At 37.4% G+C, this 24,092-nt stretch overlaps 1 protein-coding gene across 3 annotated transcripts in view; it reads right to left on the reverse strand.

The window, feature by feature from the left end:
- IFT80 (intraflagellar transport 80) overlaps window positions 1-23,965 on the reverse strand; it is a 54,206-nt gene extending 30,241 nt beyond the window's left edge. For 2 of the 3 annotated variants that reach the window (XM_080408990.1, XM_080408988.1), the window contains exons 1-8: window positions 23,370-23,965; window positions 22,039-22,099; window positions 21,047-21,265; window positions 12,304-12,414; window positions 9,920-9,988; window positions 2,684-2,793; window positions 2,044-2,133; window positions 877-1,014 (exon numbers count right to left, since the gene is read on the reverse strand). In XM_080408990.1, coding sequence (XP_080265116.1) covers window positions 877-1,014; window positions 2,044-2,133; window positions 2,684-2,793; window positions 9,920-9,988; window positions 12,304-12,414; window positions 21,047-21,265; window positions 22,039-22,078 — 777 coding nt within the window. In that variant the 5' untranslated portion in view covers window positions 22,079-22,099; window positions 23,370-23,965. Of the gene's footprint in view, window positions 1-876; window positions 1,015-2,043; window positions 2,134-2,683; window positions 2,794-9,919; window positions 9,989-12,303; window positions 12,415-21,046; window positions 21,266-22,038; window positions 22,100-23,194; window positions 23,333-23,369 lie in introns of those variants that run through there. The other variant, XM_080408989.1, reaches the window with a different exon arrangement.
- Between the last annotated feature and the right edge of the window lie 127 nt (window positions 23,966-24,092).

Consider the following 24,092-nt stretch of genomic DNA (forward strand, 5'->3'; position numbering starts at 1 on the left):
TAAAAGTCCCAAACCAGCAAGGTTCAATGCAACATGAGTCTGAAGAAAAAGCTGCAGAACCACAGGAAATCCAGAGACAATTAGTGCTCTGGGCTAACTTAAAATACCAATGAAGGTAGATGAAACTGTATTAAATTAATTTTAATTGGAGACCAAGTTGAAAAAATCCCTAGGTCAACAACAACAAATTGGGAGCAAAGCTCAACAACAATATCTCCTTTAGGAGCCTTTCTTCTCTCACAACAGTTAAGAAGTAATAGAGACACTCTGATGACACGATTAAAGTATGTCTTTAGCTGAAAAAATTGTGCTGTCTAGCCATCAGAAGTAGAAGCATGAATATTTTCCTAGCTCCTCTTCACTATTGCTTTAGCCTTATAATTTCTGACCTGACAACTGCATTTTGTGATCTTCTCATGAGATGTGCTTGTCAACTCAGTATTTTTTAAGAAAAAAAGCTAAATAGTAAAAGCACAGGACATTGTTCTTCTACCTCCTTTTTAAAGATAGGTTATTGCTACACACGCCTGATTTTTTATAGATAACAACTGCATTTATGATGGTCTTAAATGAGATGCTTTTAAAGTCTTTGTGTTTTTAAGGAAAAAAGCTAAAAAATGCACAGAAAATCATCCTGAAAGGCAAAATAGTATTAAAAAATTGTATCCAACCCAACGCCTATTTAGAAGTGCAGCTAAACAGAGCATAGAGGCAATATTTTAGTCAGATGCACCCAGCTGAAAAGTGCTGGAAGTCACGACTAGTTTTTGCTAATAAAAATACCCGTCTCTACACATATATCCTCAGGAGTATTTACTATATTATCAATAAATTTGCACAACTCCACAGCTGTTACTTCTCAGAATTGTTACTTACCCCAGTTTTATCGCATAGACGCAAAGTATGAAAAGACCCCACAGCAAATAATTCTCCATCCACAGCCCAGGCAACAGATGTTATAGGATATTCATGGGGCTGTGAGCTGTACAGCAGACGTCCATAACTGTCCCAAACCTTTAAAAAAAATTTTAAATATATACCTATATGAACATAGTTTGGGCATACCTTTACTTATTCTAGAGCTATCATTTTCGCTCAAGATCACAGAATTTGCACAAATACACTCTCTAAGTTATTTCCATGCCTTTTAGCCTAACTAGAAAAATCACATATATTATAGTTAACTTTCATTAAAGGTTGTTCTAATAAATATTGTTTGCTCAATGCAATAGAATTTGCTGCTATGGCAAATGCTACATTATTCTCTAGAAAATATTTTGAATTAGTGAGCTTTGTTTCATGCAAATTACTGTAAGTCTGTAAAATAACCACAAGGTTTATTCCATTTGCACTTGTTTCCCAACAATGTGATGCACCTCTGCACATTTCCAGACCAAAGAAATTTTCTCACTGATTGAAATCAATAGAATACCAGGAAGCAATTCACAGTGTAGTAAACTGATTTTAACAATTTGATAATTTAAAAAAATTTCTTAATTGTGTATATTATTATCAGAGCCATTATACATTTAAAGAATGACAGAACCAACATATGATATAATTAAAAATAAGTTCCTACTTAAGGGAAGAAATACAATATGTGCTTTCTATTTTGGATACAGAGTATACTAACAAAAAAAAATGTCTTAAGGGATTCACTAATGCTCCTGTAATAGAAAACAGTAGCTTTATCTCCTTCAATTTTGTATGTCATTACTTTTTTCACTGTATGTCATAGCTTACACTATTTCGAGTAATCATTTCTGTATTTCTGCATATTTTCCTTTCGCAGTTGTTTCACTTGCATTTTACCTATTTTTATTCTGCCACATCTAAAAAAAAAATAAATTCTAGTTTTATGCTACTAGAGAGAGGTGTATTTAAAAACAATACAACAGCGTAAAAAGCAAGTTTTTCTTGAAAACTGAAAGACTTCTCATTTAATTTTGAGCTTCCAAGTATTATTAAAACCAGAAAATGTCAGAATGCCTAGTATCTTTTTTGGCCTTTTTAGTTTCCTTTAAAAGGTTTAGTAGTGCTCACCTTATATTTACAATCTTCACCTGCAGAGAGAATAAGATCATTAACTGAGTTCCAGTCAGTTTTTAAAATAAGTCCATCATGGGCTTTCCACTGAAACAGAAAAAAAAAATTAAACATAGATGCAACAAGTCTGACAACTTCTATTTTTAATATTTATCATTCATCATTTACTAGCATTCATACACTCCAATGCAGACAAGTGTTTCCAACAGTACAAACGCACGGATATCATCTCTTCTGCAGAAAAATAAATCAAACACAGCTTGAACAAGGCAGAATGAAAGCATAACAATCTGCACCAAAAGCATATTCTAAACCCTTGCTTTTGTATCTTTCTTTTTGTAACAAATGAAAAGGGAAAATCTGCTGTATCTTTTTACCTTTTGTTTATTTACAAAAAGGGATGAGCTTAATCACATGCCTGAGGAATATCCACAGCAGAAATTGTCAATTTCTTCTCAGTTTAGAGAAATGAACAAGCTCCTTATTTGCAAGAACACTAAAAAGAAAAGGGGGGTCGGGAATGAGCAGTACACGTGTTGCATGGAAAATTTTAGCACAATTTCTCCTCAACAAAACCAAATAACTGACAAAAGTTTTCACATGGAAGCATGAGTCAATGTTAATGTATTAATGATACCTGCAAAACTTTAGCATTTGGCTGAAGAGGTTTAATAATCAGTTGCTTCCCTGAAGTATAGAGAACTTTTTCAGAATCAGGTCCCCAGGCCACTGAGTACACTGGTGATCCTGTAGACAGACAGAAAGAAAATATTTATTATGACTTAACTGATCAAATTATGCAGAAACTGCTACAGCCACTTCAAACTGGTTACTTAAAATCATGTATCAAAAATTCAGGGCTGGGAGAAAGCCAAACTAGGGCAACCATTTGTTCCTCACACTTGTCTGATGCATGCAGGGGTCCTCAAACTTTTTAACCAGGGGCCCGGCGCGCAGATGAAGTGGCAGGCAGTCATCTGTGGCTGCTTGGTTTCCCCCCCCAACCCCCGGGGGGGGGGGGGGGGGGGCGGGGGTGTGTGTCTGTAAATACGGGGGGGCCGGATTGTGGACCCTGGGGGGCCGTATCCAGCCCGCGGGCCGTAGTTTGAGGACCCCTGCATTATGGCCATGTTTACTGGTTCACTTCATGTTTCAGACAGCCATTGGAACAGCAGTAAGAGACAAATGCAAACTAGAAGGACAACTGAAGACTTTAGTTCATGGTACATACCCTTCCAACACTCCTCAAGGAAATAAAAATACATAGATTGAAGTCCCAACAAATTCAATTGAATAAACCATCAAACTCCTACCACTTTCAATGGAGACACTCTAAATTTAACTGAACAAATCAACTCTATGAAAAACAAATAATGAATTGATGGCTTGTCCAATGCTACCTACTGAAAATGTGTATGACTTCACTACTGCTATAGTTATCTCATTTTCTCATACTGTACCTATCCATTTTGTCAATGCATCACTTAAGACCTACTGATTTTATTTCAAGGTCTGTCCCAGCAGACTCTGACCACATTTATTACTTGCTTTTTCATTTCACGCTCTCTTTGGAGAGAGGAGAATAAAGCAAACCACCTCTGGAAGAATTAAAATTGCCACATTTATTCTTATAAGTTTTTTTCTTCAGTCAAATCACCTTCATAACCAGACAATTTTGTTTCTTCAGCTTCACTGAACCTCATGCATGTACTCCCATTGGTTTTATTTCCTCACTTTTAAAATAAAAATCTGACCAATTTATTCCAAGATACAGTCAGGCAAAAGATGACATTGTCACCTTGACATTTGGGTCACCTTTCCCCTTTAAGGTGCTCCTCTCCCACCTTGACATACTGATCCCCTGGCTCATGATTAACTGGGACACTGCAAAGATTTGTGTTGTCCTTTCCATCGGTACAAATTTCTCTATTGTATCAAACAAAGCCCTTCACAGACAGTTTACTTGTAAGGTCTATCTGCATTACAGCATCTTTCATTCAGTATTAAAATGTTAAAGTCTTCCCAACTGATCAGTCCACAAACTCAGCCTTCAATGCCCAGCTGTCAAATCTCCAGAGCTCCTCTCTTTCTGTTTAGTTTGTAGACACTTCCTACAAATACCTACAAAACCATTTCATGTTTACCTTGAAATCCCCGCAAACTTGTTTGCCAGAATATCTACTACATGATTAAATCCGATGCTGACACCACTGACTGTGATGTTGACCAATACCTAATTAAAAACTAGTAAATATCTGTATTAAAAGTAAGCCCAGCAAGTCAGGTAGATGGCTCACCATGTCACCACCTATTATTTTAATACTGTGTTTTTAATGCTGCATCTTTCTCAAACCTCATTATCTCTTGCCATTTACCATGCTACTAATTCGTAAACATTTCTATAAGTGAACAGTGTTACACAACTCCAGAAAATGAATAGTAATAGCTGCATTTTGTATTTACTTAATCTTTTATACTCTGACACAATTTTATTCACAATTGTCACTTAAGAGATACAGAAAATCAACATGACAAGAGTCATCCTAACACTTTTCAACAGACATCAGAAAATCATTCTTTGCGCCTATAATGGTGAGACTGAACGCAAAGGTGGGCAGAAAAAGCTTTATATTGCATCTAAATTATTCTTTGCAAGATGTTTAGGCTCCATAATTAAGCATCTGACAAAACACATATTTTTGTTTTGCTGCACACATAAAAACCCCAAACATCCCATACACAAGCAACTTACAAAACAAATGATAACAAATAAACCCAGAAAGAGTGGTCCACAGGCTTCAGATTTTTTCCAATTAACTGAAAACATGTTTTTGCAGACTGAAAAGTCCAGAATGATGTATCTAGAATAAAGCTGACTGTTCCATTTTAAGATCATGTTATGTTGAAGTTTTCAAATGACCTTTTTTGAAAATAGAAGAAAGTAAAAAATTACATGGAAAAAGCATCCAGGAAAAAAAAATGAGACTTGCCAACTATGCAAATATTTTCCATAGTACTTGACAGGATTAGTCTCCCCTGAAGAAGAAGAATCAAAGTACTACACTACTTGATTCCTTGCAAATAAAACTAAGAAAGTTAAGTAAAGAGCATGTCCAAACATTTATTTCTGTCACAGCTAAAGCCCTGTAGCAATGGACCGCAAGTTTCAGCATGGCCTCAGCATTACAGTGCATATAAAACTGCAAGGAGGCAGACTGCAGTAAGTCCCTGTCACCCCATTCTCTTTGCTTTTTGTAAAACTTGCTTCCGTATCTTCTGAAATGGGAGAGAGATGGCTTATTTCAAGCTTCTGTTTTTCTCTAACAGCCTTAATATTCTCACTGGCAGAAGAGAGGCCTTTGAAGACATGATTCCATTATCTAAACACAAGCATCTAAGCGATGTGATGGGCCGAGGGTACTCTGAGATACCCGTGTGGAGCTTACAGATATGACATGGGACCTGAAGGAGATTTATCTCCTTCTGGAATCGATCTGGAGGTTAGGCAGAGCAGCCCAATGAACCTCAAACGGCACATCTACATTAACACTACTAGACTTGTACCCCAAAAGTTCTGTTTGAGAAGCAAGAAACCTCAGAAAAAGCAACTGTTACAATCTAAATGTTTGTATTTGACAGTTTTGTAATTTTAGAAGAGGAAAACGCAAAGAAATTATCCTAAATTCTGAGATACGCATTTTTTGGGACTCCTATCAGCTGATAGCTAAGTGTCAAATTGATCAAATAAACTGAAATTGACCAAATAAACCATTTTTTAATATATTTTTTTATTTATGGTAATATAGAACCCTAAAAGGCTTAAGAAATGCTTTTACAGTGTAAAATTTTCAAAGACACATTTGGCATATTAAGTTTAATTTTAAAAAATGACTCAGGAATATCTTTATGGGAATATTTTGATGAGATTTAGATACTTAACTGATTGAACTGCTATATCAACTGTTGTAAAATCACCTAATATCTTACCACTTAAACTCTTGAATTTTCTCTCTGAACAAGAAGCTGGTTTTGTTATAGCAAATCAATTCGGCGCACTAAACTTGATTAGAGCTTCCACATATTCAAACCCTAAACTGAGACAGGGTGTCATTGCTGCTAAGTATTTTTGTACTTCATGTATTTTCTTTTAGGAAGGCATCTACTTTATGTTACTTAGAAATACAGAATTATGTTATTTTCTTTTTTTAACTTGTCAACTATTATAGGAGACAATTCACAGAAACATACAACATATATTAAGTAAGTCTGGCATTAGCTGTTTTCCTACTGGCAGCAATTTATGTTGAAAACGACATAAATTCTGTCACCAACTGTACAGAAATTCTGAATAAACTAATTTTTGTCCTGCTCTAATGCTGATTTAACAATCAGAAGACTTTTTTATTTAAACCAAATGTTTAACTTTTTTATGATGGCTGACTACTTAACCACAATTTCCAGGGCTTAACAGCAGGAGCTAAGTTAACTCATTTCCTTCTGCACTTAACAAGAACTTGGTTGGGAAAAGACTGCCAACACATTGCATTGCTGTGGAAAGAAAAATTCAGCAGAATGTACAAACTGCAGTGAATTGCACTGGTGATAAACAGTTTCAGGAAAAAATACTCTCTGAGAAAAGTAGTGAGAAAAGCAGAAAGGGTGGGATCTAAAGAGGGGACCTGGAGAGGGAACATCAGCATTAAGCATACAGGGTGGACTTCTTCACATCCCAGTGTTCTATTCGCAGATGTTCATCCCCAATGAATCACTCCCATGGACAATGCATATAACAGAGAAAGAGCTCAGGTGGAGTGCAGGAGTGACAGAGCAGTCACTCTGACACTTCCATCCACAGAAGGTATTTTAGTAATTACAACAGTAAGCTTCTGAGAATTTTTACTTTCACAGGAGTAGAAATATTAATTCAGATAATTTTATTTTGTTCTGTGGCAGCACAAAAAAACAGGAGCTGCATTTGGAATACAGTTGTCCCTTCAAAAGCAAGTTCCACCTCACAATAAACATATTCTAATTAAACTGTTTACATTGTAACTGTAGCAATTTTGCTTCCATTAACCAAAAGGGCAACCTATATGCCAATTATTCATATTACCCCTTGGTGCTTATTCATTATATTACTCACTGGTAGCCCATCAGAAAGTCAGCAATGCTCAAGAAAGATGAGTACTCACTCAAGAAAGATGTGGTCTTAAGAGTACTAGATGAGAAACTGAATTTGAAAGAAAGGTGAGAGAAACCACCTGAAGAACTAGAAATTCATCTGAGGTAAACCAGTTGAATGTGTGGCACAGAAACAAGAGGTGGATAATGATACTCAGGGTAGATCCCTGAAGTTTGTTTTCTTGCTTGCCCTGAAGATTCTCAGACCTGGAATAAGTAAAGCTGTCAGCAAAGCTGTCAGCTTCGCTAGTGGGAAAGGCTAAAGAAACGGTACTGCAGAATAATCTTGATTGTGATGCGGAAGGCACAACCGCCCTCTACTTAATTTTCAGCTTCACAATACCTTTGACTCTTCTTCGAGGATTAGAAAGCCAGTGGTTTACAAACCTCAGCAGCAGCAATTTTAGACAGATGTTTCAGGAGAGACTATGCAACTGTGAACTCAACACTGGTCCTACTAACTGGATGTTTCGCCTGAGAAGGACTCTGCTACTACAGACTTCATGTCAAACAATCTTAGTGTCAGAGTCTACAAAGCATCATAAAAATTTGTGGTGGTAGAGCCATCTTTTCTTTCAAATGTGGACCTTCAATACTTTGTACATCCTTATTTCCTAATTCTGTGGCTCTCTCCGAAGGAACACAGACACTTTGAGCACAGCGTCATGCTGCAATGCATACATCACAGAACACACAGAGAAATCCTGCTTCAAGCATAATCATGAGGGTTACCAACGTATACCAAAGAGATCCATGAAAAATACCTATCTCATCAAAACATACCAGTGTACCATGTCAGCTAGAAGCCCAAAGAATTGCAAATACAGCATTTTTAAAAAAAAGTTTTCAGTTTAAGGAAAAACAGGAACAAAAGGAAGTATATTAAGGTAATTAAGGATGAAGAAGTGAGATCAGGCTCAAAGAACAATGCAGCCATAAAAGCAATACATTAACCTGAAGGCTGAATGCAGTAGTGGCTATGGGGTCACACTTTATTCTATGCATCAGCACAATGGAAGGACATGTGGCCAAGGGCTCCATATAAGTACTGAAAATGCTAAAAAAGGGAAAAATGTATGTTCATGTTTTTGTAGTGAATAAAAATCCAAAGATAGAATAGGCATGTGGACCATCATACAAAGATAAGAGCTGGAAAATTTATTTCTAATACAAAGAGTGGAATGAGTAGAAAGAATGTTAGCAATGGTAATCCTTTTATTTCTCAAAAAGATGATAAAGGAAGTGAGAAATTAGCTCAAACATGATATACTTCTTTTAAACAACATAACAATCTCTGCAGAATCCTATGCTGATCCCAGGTATGTAAGTAGCTTACAGAGGGGTCTGCGGGAATCTGATCCAATAAATTTAAAGATTAAAGGGTTTCTGAGCTTCAAGGGATTTTATCTTAAAACACAAATACAAGACGAAAATTATTGCATGGAGACACAACTGTACTTTTATACTGTCCCAGAAACTCTTAAGAAACCAATGAAAATTCAGCTTGCGTATTTCAAACTACGTGTCTTACTTTATAAGCTACATCAAACCTCAAATAAGCACAATCAAGCATAAAAAAAATCTTGAAACACATCAACTGAGAAATAGTGAAGAGCGTGTGCTTCAACCTGTTGAGGTTTTTTTTTTTTTGTTTGGTTGGGTTTTTTCCAAAAAATTACAGTTCAGTTACCTTTTTATATTGTAAGCATGAAAAAACATTACATCTGAATATGAACTTCCTTAACAGAACTGAAATATATTTTACATTCACTCCTGTGGTTAAAATGCCTTCAACAGGTTGAAAGAATTTAGATAATTTGTTTCAGAAAGAGATAAGGGTCTGACATTTAACCCAAACCCAGGTGCATGTGGTTTCTTAAAAAATGTCAAAAGGTCACATGATCTCAATGTATGAAGTCTGAAAAACAAAATCTGGCTCAGTATCTTCACTGAAATACTACAAAAATGTCAGAAATTATGATTATAAAAATAGCATTTTAAAAATATGAAACATTTATATAAGTATGTATTTGCAGTTGATACTGTTGCATTTTACAGTAATGTGATTTTAAACTGACTTAAATAACTGGAATGCTCTAGTATGCATAAAACTGTAGTTACAAAGCCAAGATCAAGGTTAGGTCTCCATGGCCCCAGTTCAACAAAGAATTTAAGCACAGGGACCATTTCACTTCAGTAGAACTGTTTGCATATACTAAATTAGTTACTGGGTTAAATAGATAGACAAACCAAGGGCTGTTAAGAGTTTTTTTAAAGTTCAGAGGAACTAACCTACACGCACTTTGCATCTTTCAAGCATTCTTGCAATGCTTTTAGAGATTTTTTTTTTCAGTTTCACCGTAAGAGTCTGTGGCTTGATAAAAAAATCATGTTTTAAATTTTTAATTCTTTAGCCTCTCCAGAATCCTTAGGGTGGAACTGAAACTATTGTCTAAAATTGTTGCAATAACACTTCTCATTTGAAGAGATCTCTTTTTAAAGATAGTCATCTCATTAAAAATCCAGTTTCCTTTGTATTCAACTATGACTTCTGTTTAATTTTAGTTAAGTTTATCAAGGCCTTAAGACCCTTAAATAAACCACTACTGCCAGATTTAGGGTGTTATTTAAATATATTTAATAATATCCTAAATTAAAAAGTTCTAATGGAACTTTAAGAAGATTAACTCACCTTGCTGAGCTAAAGTGGATCTCAGCATCCCACTTTTAGACCAGATTTTCACTTGGCCATCTTCACCAACTGTAAAATTACCACAGAAATCATCAACTCAAATGCAATAATAAATCTAACAAACATGGTGCTTGTATTTACCTAGGAAACACTAGAGTTAAAATAAGTCCAGGTCTTCTTACAGGTAAATATTGTTTATTTAGTTTTCCTAACATGCAAATAGATAGTATATTAAGGGACAGATATTCAAGACTGTTCTTCTGCTATTATCAACAACTCTCTTCTTCTCCTGAAAATCCCTATAGTCTTCTTATCTGAAGCTGCTCCGGGGAAGAGGAAGTCCATCACTATTTAAATATCCTAAGTTCTGTATTTTCTATTCAGCATTGCTAGCACTTTTGATCTATTTACAGTTCAATGGCCCAGAGGCTGATTAAATGAGTCTCTGAGGAATCTGAAGAGAGTAGGAGCAGATTTTATGTATTAAACCAGAGGCTTCACAGTTGATAAATGGTGAAACTGAAGATAACTGAAGTCTCTGTTTGGAAGGCTTAAATTTTATAACATAACTGTGTGTTACCAAGAAACTCAGTTTGCTTATTAAAGATTAAGTTCTTATACGCTATACAGCATAGCTATGTATGCATTAAGAACATAGATTTCCTAGTGTGCTATCATATTTAAAACATGCAGCTCTGGGCCCTCATTTAGGCCTCCCAGATTCAATTAATGAGGAAAAAGTTGCATTAGAAACTTAATGCCATTCTTCCATTCAAAGGTAATTTACTTACCAGATTTCAGGTTTTTACATCTGGCCAATGTAGCTTTTAAGTGTTAAAAAAGTATGACTTTTCTTTTTTACAATCTTATTTGTGTCCATTTGATACTGATAGAGCCATAAAAAACATTTTAACTGATACAGTATCATCAACAATTCAGTCTTCCTCAAAGTATAGTTGTGGTATAACAGTAGTTATCTTCTCAGAGTACACTGTTTGGATATGGTGATGAATTCCCATACTCTCCGTAAGTGTCACACAGTCTTTCAAAAAAACCCAAAACTAAACCAACCAATCAAACAAAAAAAACAATAAAAAAACACGCCAGAAAGACTGAAAAGGCAATTTTGATTTTTCTTTCAAGAAGTTCCTGAGGCAAATCTGTCTTTAAAAACAACAATATTTCTATCCCTCTGGGATTTCAGAGGAACATGCCAGACAGAGTTCCTTGAAGCAGAATTTTAGAGTCAGACTGAGTCTGGAAACAAGCAGATCCAAAATTATCTTCAGTACTTCTGGACTGAGTTGGAATTCGTCCAAAGAAATCAGCTGTGCTAGATCAACAGGAGGCTGCAGAAAATTCTGACACCAACAGAAATCCCATAAAGGAGAAGTCTATAAGAGGAAATTTAATTAGCTTCCCCTTAACATCAAGATAGATGTTTTTGACAAAAATGCCAAAAGCAACTAATTACCAAAAGATTTAGGACAAAAACATGTAGAGACGCAGACACTTGGAAAGCACTCTCCCAGCCTCAACAGAAAAGAGTTAGACTGCAGCTGGACCTACTCCACTTCTAATAATCAAGAAAGAGAAGCATAGGAACATTCAAGATGTTCATGAGGACTTAGTAAGCTTTGCTGGCTAAAAAACCCCAAATGTCATGTGCAGGAATATAAGTGTACCGACTTAGCAACCTTTTTTGGTAACAGATTAAAAAAACCCAACAAAACAAATATTCTCCTTTATGAAGTACAGAACATCCACAAAAACATTTACTTTCAAGTAAATAAGATAACATCTAATATACAGGATCAATAAAAAAATTACATGTTTTTCCTAGATCTTCTATTATTTAAAAGTGACAACATTCTTCTAAAACAGCATTAATCAAATAGTGCAAAATTTACTTCTATTAAACAAGGTGATAATAACTCCAGTGATAGCGAAGACATAAAGAAAAGTAATTTATTATAGCTAGCTTCATTTATATTGTTGATTTTTTGTTTCTGTTTCCCCCTTCTCACAAGAATGTCAAACTAAGCCAGTGTTGAACACTTAATACTCTTGTTTTGTTCATTCAAATTTAATGTAAATATAATATAAACTATGAAATTTAGGATTACATCTTCTAAACATGTCAAGGATTATATTATTTTTCCATAACATTCTATTGTTATTTATCCCATAAAGTACTTACGTTCTACACATTTTATTGAAAGCACTTACTTTTCATAAATCTTGTTTAATAATGTATTTTTGTATACTTACATTTCTTCATGTCATGTCAACTTTGTATATTAAAAACCTAAAAGGCTTTATTTTAAAAGAGCTTTTCTGTTATATTAGTTTTCAAAACACTTCATTACTTTAAGAATGCTTACCTGTAACCAGTGCTGTTCCTTCATAATTCCACCTTCCTGCAAGTACAGCTCCACAGTGTGCTTCTACACTCTTCTCTACTCTTCCTAACTTTGAAATTAAGTGGAACTTCCCTAAATGAAAGTTTGAGATGGAAACAGTGTATCTAATTTTGTGACCCGATATTTAGGACTGTAATGGTGTTTTCTGTTACAAATACACACAAAACAAGAAACCAGAAACAAAAAAAGAACAAAATATATAATTAAGTTGTTCACAGCTATGATTAGCCCAACCAAATGAGATCTTGAAGAAGGATTACTTGTAAACTCGCTACAATGTTGTTTGTTTGGGGTGATAGCCATAATCTTTGGTTTGCCTATTGCTTTTTCTTATGTCTCTCTAAAGTTTGCATGTCTCTCTGGGGACACAACTGCCTGATGTTATTTCATTGTCTGAAAGCTAACAGAGGTATATACACTGCACCCCAGGCAAGTCCTTGTGGTTTTGGGTTTTGGGCTTTTTAAGATCTGAAAAATCACTCAACAGCAAAAGGATAATGGAAAAGCTAGAACAATCTGACCATCGGTGAGTGCACTGCTCTGAGGAAGTATTACTGCTTGCATTATGGAGCTGTTATGGAAATTCACAGAAGCCAAAAACAAAGCTATTAATGATTTCAACAGAAGCATGAGGAAGTCTTTCTTTCCAAATGAGGGATGTTGCTTAAATCCAGGAAGATCAAATTTAAACTGGACCAAAGAGCAGACAACAGAGGACTTGGAAACATGTGGCAGAACAAATGCATGGCTTAGAATAGTAGTGATTTAAATTAACTACTTTAAAACCAAAATTCTTTAAAAACTATTTTATCGAATCTGCCAGACAGTGAGCCACTACAATTTTCAGAGTGACCAGTACTCTTCGAGATAAACAGTACACAGATCCCTCACACTTAGTGTGTGCAAACAGTCCATTACTTAAGAGGGAATAGTTTTTCCATTAATAACATCCTGCTTGGGAATATGAATTATAAAACAGGCTTTACCTGGCGAGCCAAACCCAGAAACTAAATACCTGACTATTTCCATAAAGGACTACATTATCAAGACCACTGTGTGCATGCAGGTGATAGGAGAGTTAACTATAGACAGAACACAAGGTAAAAATGCCCACCACCACCACACTAAACGTACATTCAAATGGCAAAATTTAGGTGGCCTGCACTGCCAGAAGCTTGAAACAACTTTTACTGTGTTCTGCTCTCCCATGTTTTGTGTTGCACTTCAATCTTAAAAAAAAAAACAAAACAAAGCAAAGAAAAACAACCACACACAAAAAAAAACAACAACAAAAAACAAAGCTGGACTGAAAATAAAGAAAAAGCATTCTGGTAGATCTGTCAGTAAATAACCATGAAACATATCAGGGTTCTCCATAATATTATTCAGATTAATACCATCACACTTTGTCTACATTTTACTTTTAAGTACATAAACAAAAAGACACAATTATCCAGCCAAATCTCTGCCAAGGCAAGATTTCCAAGAAAAAGATTTCTGACACTGAAGAAAAAGAATGGTTTGAATAAATCAGTTTATTTGAACAGACTATTTTAAATATCACACAAATCTATACATTTTTGCTTTTCTTTATCACATATTTGTATCTACTAGAGTACTCTTGAACAGCTAGTTAATTCCATTTTTTTTCTGAATGCACAGAACTAGTATTATCAGAATGACCACCTCTTCCTCATTCAGTTAAGTTTTAGCTTCCTAAAATGTTCAGTACTGGTATTCTACATTCAATGCATTATGTCATTTTATAATTATGAAATATATTTTATCTAATTAATGTTTCATTCTATAGAACATCTCTCAGGTCTGAGATTCTTGGGGTTTTGTGCATAAGCAATAACTGGATTCACAGGAATTCAATGGCTAAGTACTATTTTTTCCAATTAAATTGTCAAAACGGCCTTTTCTGGCTTTAAAATAATCCATCAAAAACCATGTTTTATTTTGCTGATCACCTGTCTTTTACAATGCATAGTGTACTTGTTCAATCTGTAGCCAAGACCTTTTTCATTGCAGAATACTTATACCTAATCTGATCACAGGACTATGAATATTTTCATGCCATCACCTACAGTATTCATCATTTAAGTGGCCGCATTCCTCATTAGGTACATATTTCACTAATTTCACCCCCTTTGGCAAAGGGGGGGGGGGGGGGGGGGGGGGAAGAAAAAGCAAAAAGCCTTACAAATCAGGAGCTAATATACACAGAAATCTAACTCAAAGGCGTTCATAAATTTTCAGTATCCAATCTGAAACATCCAGAATTACAAAGAAATTCTATGGCACTTTATATATTGAAACAATAGCTTCCACTGACCTAGGTAGAATCTGTGAAGACCTCAACACTTCTGTAAGCAAAGCCCTCAATACATAAGAGAAAAAATGAAATTAAAGAAGAGACAGCTGGCAAGGAACTGAATACTTTGGTTAGGTCACATTATCAGGAAAACAATGGGCCATGTCACTGCGTACAGGATAAAATCCTGCTATATAAGGAAACGCTCAACTCGTTTACCAATCTTCTGCAACCTTTCCCACTCCACAAGCTCTTACTTCTTTCACAAGGCATCTTTCAAACAGTGAAACATAGCAAATTGTAGCCTAGCAGGAAAGAACACAGTTTCATGTAAAAGCAGGTCCACCTTAGGCACCAAGACAGAATTCATCTGGAAAAAATGTGATCGTGCATTTAAAAACTGTATCATAATACTTATGCAGAACAGGGCCAAATCAAGTTTTCACGGATATCATCTTTACTTCTGCAACTTCTTTACTCTTCCAACATATAAATTTACAACTGATGACAGTCAAATGATGTGACTCATTAGATACTGCTGCTTTCACTGCATTCACACACAGAGGTTGCTCCAAAAGCAATGTTTCCATGGATTTCTCTGCCTTCTGCTCTTCAACTTAACATTGAGGCAGTGGAGGCTTTCAAATTAGAACTTACTGCCTTATACAATCAAGAAAGGGAAAATTTTAGCTGTATGCCTGGAGTAGATAGAAGTGATTCAACTTAAATCTTACTTTACATCTCAGATTTATAAAATACCGTTCCTTTACTTTTATTAAGTACTGAAGCCAGAAGCTGTCCTCAATCTTAAAGTGACTCCAGTTCTGGAGGAATTTCAAGTGGGAGATTAACAGCCTATTCAAATACAGAATATAACACATGTATGTTTTGTTCATTACTTTTCATAGACTTAAATGCTGACCTAATGTAAAATTATCAATAGCATAAAAAGTTGAAAAAATAGTTCCATTCACTTGCAATTTGTGCTTAATAAGCAGTTTAAAGCTGAACGTATTTTTTATTGTTGTAAAAGAGCAGCAACAACATCAATGTAAGTAGGAAGTAACAGACCAATATCCCACAAAAGATGCAACTCAGAAGAAAACCCAAGAGGATTACATTTACTTTTGCTCTAATTTCACAAACATCTGGAGTTCAACCAGGAATTAATGCAACCCTGTAAAGACATTATACTCCTTTTCCATTGGATTCAGCAGATTTCCAGGAATCCTTATCACAGAGATGAATTAGCTGTTGCAGGAAAACTGCAGGCTTGACACGTAAGGCATGCTATATAAGTAATAGTTAGAATTTTAAAAGTAAGGTTTTTAGAAAATAGCAACTAAGCAACAAAACTTGTTCATACACTTTTGCATTGTGATAATTCAGTTGCATATGCAAAAAAAACATATCTTTACAAGATAAGTTCCCTTTATTGAAAATGGTAAGTTACACTAGTAAATAAAAGCTTGGAAGTTTTCTAACCTAAGTTTTTATCTCAATTTATTCTTTCACAAATTAGGTTAGCACTGTTCTGTATTTTGAAGCACATCTTAAGAACAGTTTTCCAGAAACTGAATGTTTAGGATGAATTTACCAATCAATGTTAAGAGCTTATCACTTAGTCCTAAGAACAGTTAACTAGGTAAAAAAAACCCTATAAGAAAGAAGATGAAGTACTAACTCGTGCAAGACAAAACCTGAATATCTGTGAACTAATTATTGCAAAAATAACTCATTTCATAAGTAACAGCTTTTGTTGCTAGACTCCCTACTGCCTAAGCAGGGACCACAGCTGAATGCTTCCCTTCAGGGAGGGCAAGCATAACACCTCCTCCCTGCCTGAAACATCTGGAGCCGATGCTGCAGCTGCCCCCTCCCTCAGTGGGCAGTTTTCCACCACAGAGCTGCCTCATTCCATAAAACCCACCAAGGAGCTCCAAAGTTACCAATTATCTGCCAGTCAATCCCTTGACAACACCAGTCATGGAAGCCCCATTTTCTTAGGGAACAGAACTTTAAGGAAAAAAGAGTTTCTTCATCCAGTTTTGTTTACGTTTAGCACTCTATAAACATATAAACAAGTTGAGATTTACTCTGTCCACTTAAACAGAAATTACATCCTATCTTCCTCCCACAATACAGCATCTTCTTACCACAGAGTATCTGTTGCTCTATAACAACCATAAAGCATTTCGTTTTAATAGCAATTTATCCAGCAAAGCTCAGTTCTCCTTTGCACTGCGCTATGCTAGCAAAACAGTAGCATTCAAATTAATGACAGGAATTGCAATAAAGGCCCCAGACATCCAGAAGGAATGCAAGGGCTGAATACAAATTCGACTCACTGAACAATACAAAATTATCTAATGACCGATCACTGGAGTGCCTTGAAGAACTGAAGGATGTGTCCATCTTGGGAAAGGGGGAAACTAGTGAACTGCAGTCTCTGATCAGACAATAGCTATCTCAGCCACAACACGATTAAGTTGATAACACTTAGGGATGTTCTGAGAACTGGACAATTTGAAGGGCCTACACATGTGTCAAATAAAATAAAAATAAATAAATAAATAAATAAGTTGGCAAAGGTAGCCAAAACAGTTTATGCTGCATGCAAGCAAGAAACAGCTGCATTAAAAGAAAGTGAAAGTTAATCAAGCTGATCTCCCAAAGCTGGACAATGATAGAACTGATAGACTCTCAAGTGCATACAAATTATAACAAAGATATAACTACATGTTCATTTACAGGTTTCACAGATATTTTTTTCTCATTCTATAATCTTTAATTTTATTTTTCTTACTGTTATGGAGGAGACAGCATTTTTCCAGACCTTTCTCTCACTAGATCTTACATCTGAAATCTTTATGAAGTACTTCAACGTTAGCTAGAATCCTACGATGATACCTTTAGGTCAGACAAAAAAAAAGTTTGGAAAAAGTCATAAGCAAATAAACACAAAAGTCTTATCAAGGAAAATGCAGATCAACATCAAGGGACTTGTTTAGAATTTGTCAGTCACACACAACTGAAATCTTGAGCAGCAAGAAAAATCATCTGCTAAGCTGCAAGTACCTCTGCCATTGACATAAGCCACTTAAAAGTAATTTAGTTTCTCCTAGTTCATTGCAAAGGTCCTAATGCATCTTGGAAAAGATTCTGAGGCCTACCTATACATCATTCTATTAATGAATCTTTATTCCTAAACTGTAGCTCTCTGTTGCAGTGTCACTTAATCTACTTACAGGAGAAGGGCAAGCATTCATTCATACCTACTAGATATTACACTTCAGAACTGGTATCTAACTCAAATTTGCACTGGGTTCACATATAGACTGAAGTACTTCTGAATGTACAGCTCCTGTGACATGCTAATTTTTGAACACTTCTGAAAAAAGATCCACTTTCAACCTCTCCAAACACATCTATGAATATCATTTACTTTTCCTTTTTATCTTACTGATATAAAAAACCAGAAAAAAACTAGAGAGAAAATCTGCATAGCCGAGTTTTAGAAGAAATCTTTTTCATGAAGGTAGTAGTAGCCTTTACATATTTCTTCAATCAGCTGTCAAAGCATTATTCAAGCAGAACATGAAATATTAGCATACTATTCTAATAACATTGGAAAACTGCCTGAATAAATTAACAGAAGATCTGACTCATTACAGTTGCTCTTTTGCTCGCTACTGACACATACAATTTAGAACTTTACAGAAACAGGTCACTAGAAATACAACTGTGAAAACAGAAAGGAAAAGAAAGGAGAAAAAAGCAAGGAATTAAGAGCATCAGTTCACCTACCAAAATCCCTCCATTCCATGTTTATCGTTGAAAGGAAAAGAATAGAAATCCCATAGAAATCAGCTCAGTTAACATTGATCATTGACTTTCTGAAGAACATCCTTGTTCAGGTAAACTCCACCCCCTCAAAAGCGTAATACTAAAATGCATGCAACTATTAATTGATACAAACAAATCTTCCTTTCAGCTTTCACAAAAGCTTGCATTTCCACCTTAAGAGCTCTACAAGCAATACTTCATCAGACCCAGCTGCCTAAGACTCATGATAAAGTTCAGCACCAAGTATCGCAAAAATTACAACTCCGTTGGTTGCACTTCTCACCTTCCCTCCCCACATATACCCAAGAAACAATAAGGAGCCTGCCTTCAGTGATCAAAAGATGTCCTGTTTTTGTCTGTAAGTTCAGTGCATTTACTCCTTCGGAAGTACTAAATAACTTGAAGAAATCTTGGCCTCTACTCTGTGACTTGAACCCTGAGCCCTCCTAATTTTTAAGTGCAACTATCACCAAAAGTCATAGAAATCTCTAAAATTTAATGCAAAGCATGAATTTCCTCTATCTTCTTCAAATACATAATACCTCTCTCCACCCATACAGAAAGCCATGCTGGATGCATCAGCTCCACACTGCTAATGCCCAGTAACAAACCTTCTGTTCCCAGTCAAGCTCCCTGTGAAGGTAGCCAAAAGCCTACAGTAAGTTCCCCTCACCAAAGAAAACATACTAGACCCACAAAGTCAAGGTTCTGGCCAAAACATGGGCAGAAGTTGGCTGGAAATTCTCCACCAGCCCCATTCAAACTATCAATAGGTCCCTGTGAAAGCTATCAACAGGGTCATGGGCAGATGTCCATCATAATCCTGATGAAAACTCTCTACAACAATTTACTGTGAACTGTTCTGCCTAAAGATGCTGGCAGAGATTTAGAGCAGCATATTGCTTTGAGTTCACTGCTGAGAAACTCCAATCACTACCATTTCTGTAGAAATACAGCTTTAATACCAAGATCTTTGACTGCTGACAAAAGAATATAAACTAAGTTTAGTATGTCGATACCATCTGCTTCTTTGTGACACATAATTTCTAGTTCCAGCAGGCTAATTTGACTTACTCTGAAACCTCCAACAGCATTATCAACCCAGTAAAACACAAAGCTGGAGAAAATTAGTATCAGTGAAAAGACTGCCTGGCTTCTGCAAGCAAGTCATACAACTCTTGCAAGTCACCTGAATGCCAAGATCTTGGATGCAACGTGAATGATTTCTGATACTTTCATAAACTAACACACCAACCCCATCGACAAGTTCTTAGCAGCGCATTGTCAGTGAGGCAGTCCCAGCCTATATCAAGAACTTATTTCTTAGCAAAACATTTATCCTAACACGATTTTTATAACAAGGTCAGTGTAAACCAGCAGATTTCATAAAGGATCAACCCCTTTTTAGAACTGGTAGGCTCAGGAAGAAACACTCATCTGAACTATGGTGTACCCACATGGTAGGTTCTTTGTAACAAAAACAAAGGGGGGGCGGGGGTTGTTAAGAAAATTTATTTCTACCACTATTTTTCATATTTTGTTCAAACAAAGAATTAGATCAAGAAGAGACTCCAACTGTTCTTTCTTCAAGAAAAGGGAGGAGGGGGAAAAAACAAAGGGGAAAACTTGCACTGAAAATTTCTGATGGTATGGAACATAATCCCCATTACAGTACTAAGGAGACAAACACTGACCCGAACAGTATGGACTGCTTCATCATAAATGTAATATAATAACAAAACCAGTTACCTAAGATTTCTTCACTGAACTGGGGAGGAGGGTATCTGCCCTCATGCAGGAAGAAAAATCTGGCTGTGTGCAAGTCGGGCAAAATCAATTCCTAGTCTCTTTGGGGAGGAGGAAAAAACACCCCAAGCAATTGTCAAACCTTGCTCTTACCTCCCTTTCACAAAACAGAATTCACACACTGGATACAGCAGCTACTATACTGGATCATATAGTCTAGTATTAGTACACTAGTATATGGGACAAATAGTAGCATACAGGATATACATATGCATATATACATCTGCCAGTATACTACACATCTACACTAGTCTTACATCTCTGACAACAACCAGAACTAGATGCTTTGGAGGGATATTCAAGACTCCACAGACGCCAGACACAAGTCTTGCTCTTGTAACACGTCCAAGAAATGGACTACATTATTTAGGCAATTTCAGTAATTTGGTCATCAGTTTTCATAACTGCAAGTGATCTGGTATCTACGTAGGCATGCAGTAGATACATATTGAAAACTACTGGTTTATGAAATTGAGAAAAAGATGGTAGAAATTGACCTACATAAAAAATTACCTATCTGCTGTCAGAGATATGTTTGATAATGTTGTATTGGAGGAAATTACAGTAACACAATGTATTAAATTTGAAGCAATTATTAGTTTTACACCAGTGCAACTGGTATATAAGATTTGAAGTTGCTTTACTGGAGACTATTTAACTGCAAATAATTTCTCAAGTGTTTGAGTGACATAAGCACAAAGTGGTATAAATTATAAAAAATTTAAATTGACTTACCATCAGAACTTGTTAGAACAAAGCTCTCTGCATGGGACTGCTTCTTCACACCAATAGTTCTGGGAAACCAGTGAAGATCTATGGGATAAATATCATCTGGAAGTTTCACTACTCGAGTAGTCTCACTAGTTAAAAGGTTCCACTTCATAATTTGGTGATCATCACTGCAGGAATATAGCTCATCAGCTGTAGTCCACCCCACACAGCTAACTAATTCTTTATGTTTAGTTAAATTAAGGAAGTCTAAAAATGTTAATTACTAAATAAGCTTACAAAATATCTCATCTAGGGTACACAAAACTGAAGGAACAGTACAGGAAGATTATTTTGATAAGATTACATGGAATGCTTTATATAAAAAATATGATTCTTCATTCTTTTTTCACTGTTTTGCATCAAGAAGAGCTGGTAGAAATTCAACAAAAAAATAAAGCCAACTATCATGCAAAAATATAACTCTTGTTATGATGAATACTTACTGCAACATAGCTGAAATGCTGGGTTACACCTCTAGAAAGGTTTTAGTGCACAATGCAAGTGCAAAACACCCAACTATCATTCAAATATGTCGGTTTATTAACACCACATCATATACAAATTGTTGACATATCTAATTTATTAATAGGGAAAATACAATTTTCTTTACGTCCATCTCTTATTACAAGCAGGTAGATATATCGCTATACTTATTTACTGGCTGGGAAAGCTTTTAAATTACCACTGCAAGTAAGAAGGGAAAGTAAAACCTCAAAACTTGCTAGCAAAGCATTGATTGGAGGGAAGGTATTACTCTAAAGAGTGTTCAACACCTCTCAAAGTGTTGCCCTTAAAGGGTGCACAGAGCAGGAAAGTGAAGAAAAGAAAAAGGAAAAAAAAAGCCATCTGCAATTTACAAACATTTTACCATGACATCTATGATAAAGAAAACCTTTCTGGAAAAGAGTCTAATCAGAATTAACATGCTGTCCTAGGGTTTGTTCCATGACAAAGGATATGTTTTGGTTCCTTTAAAAGTGAAGTCTTCAGTCTCATTTCAGTTGTTCAGATGGAGCACTAAACAAACAAAAAAAGATACATAGTTATAACTGTAATAAAACAAAACAAACACCTGTGTAAGTAGCCAAAATTAAAAAGGGAGATGCTAACACCAAGATAAAAAGTTTTGGCATGAGTAATATTACATTAGTACTGTGGAAAAATAAACACCAAAACAGACCCGAGTTTAAAGGGAATTCTGTTTGTACAGTACCCAACCGTGTATTTATCTGATTGCTTTAGTATAATAAATACAGTGGACAATTTAAAGAAGAAGTGATGCGAGGCACATATTGCTGGAGCATAGGTTGAAACACTGAAGTTCTATTGCTCTGACTTATAGCCATGAAGGTAGGTAGCAAGGGAAAACCTATTTTGCTTTCAAAGACAAGGCCAGAACTTTATTGTCGTTTTTGAAAACGGCTTAAACAGTCTTTACATGCACCTAGAAGGCAGAACGCTCACCCTCAAGTCGCACAGCTCACCTGCTGTCACCAACAGGGACCTCCACCATTACCCATCCTACTACACACACAACGTTCAACTCCCCAACGAGTCCATCGGCAGGTTAGCTGAAAGCATTTACTAGGAGTTTTAAAAAAGATGGGGCAATAATTCTGACACAGTGCGTGGTTCGGCTCCTGCCAGCCCCACGCCTCCTCACCTCGGTCCCCGCTCGCTCCCTCCTCCCCTCAGCCGTTTCCCCTCCGGAGCTGCCGAAGGGGGAGATAAGGATCAGAGCGAGACAGCAAGAGCCGGGGGGCAGCGAAGGAAAAGACAGACGGCAGGATGGAAAGAAAGGGCGTAGATGGCGGTGGCGGGGCGGGAGGTCGCCCCTCACAGCGCGGCTGCCCGCGGGGCCGCTGTCGCTCGCCGCTGTGAGGGAACCGCAGCTCCTCCCGCCCCGCCTGCCTCCCCAGAGCCTTCGGACAGCCTCAGGCACCGCACCGACAGCACAGCCCACTCTCCGGCCATGCCAGCGCCCACTTTTTCACCTCAAAGTTTTCCAAACGGGAAATTATCCCCCCTCCGCCGCGCTTTCTCCCGGCGAGCGCCAGCGCCCGTTCCCCTCAGGGCCGTCCGGAGCCGGGGTCGGGACTCCCCCGCCCTTACCTCGCCTCCCGGCTGTCTCCCGGAGCTCTCCCTTCCCTCCTCCCACGTCCGAACTGGGGGGTCACGGCTCCCGACCCTCTCGCCCACCGCGGCGGTGAGTCAGCCCTGCCGCCCCGCAGCCACCCCTGACGGCGAGGGGAGGGGGATGGCCGCCGCCTCCCCAGCCCGCCTTTACCTGCGTCGGCAGCGGGACAGGAGAGAGCAGAGCGGCGGGGACCGCTGCCTCAGCGGCCGGCTCCCAGGCTAATCCCGCCTTCCTCCCCGTCCCCACGGCGCCACGGGAGCGGCGGGACCAAGGCGGCGGCTGCCCGCTCCCCCCGCGGCCAAGCGGCTCCGTCTCTATGGCTACTTCCCGCGATACTTCTTCCTCCTCCTCCTCCTCGTCCCACCGCCACCTCACGGGTCCTCCCCGACCAGGTGACACGGCCCGCTGGCGTCACCGCGCCGCCCGTTAATTAATACCAATTTTAAACCGTCGTGTCCCCACAATTTTTATTTACTTTTTACTTTTTAATTTTTTTAAAAAAAATTTTAATAACGGCGCCCGCTTGCACCGCCGCTCCGGCCTCACCACCCCGGCGCCCGTTGCTGAGCAACCAAGCGCCGCCCACTGACCTACTTCTAAAATTAAAATAAATCCTTTCCACGCGGAGCGAGCGAGCACGGCCATGGGGTTGCTGTCACCGTCAACCGCCTGCCTCTCCTCTCTCTCCCTCCCCCACCCCCCCCAAAAAAAAAAAAAAAGGCGCATCTTCGCGATTGGGGGGGGATTTATGATTTATTTTACTTTTTTTCCAGCCTGTCCGCGCAGTAACGGAAAACAAGATGGCGCGAGAGCGGGGCTTTTTTTCCTCCTTTCAAACCCGCGGGAGGCCGGCCCCCTCCCTTCCCAGCATGC

The sequence above is a fragment of the Falco punctatus genome (assembly GCF_963210335.1).
Source record: "Falco punctatus genome assembly, chromosome: 13".
Lineage (NCBI taxonomy): Eukaryota > Metazoa > Chordata > Aves > Falconiformes > Falconidae > Falco > Falco punctatus.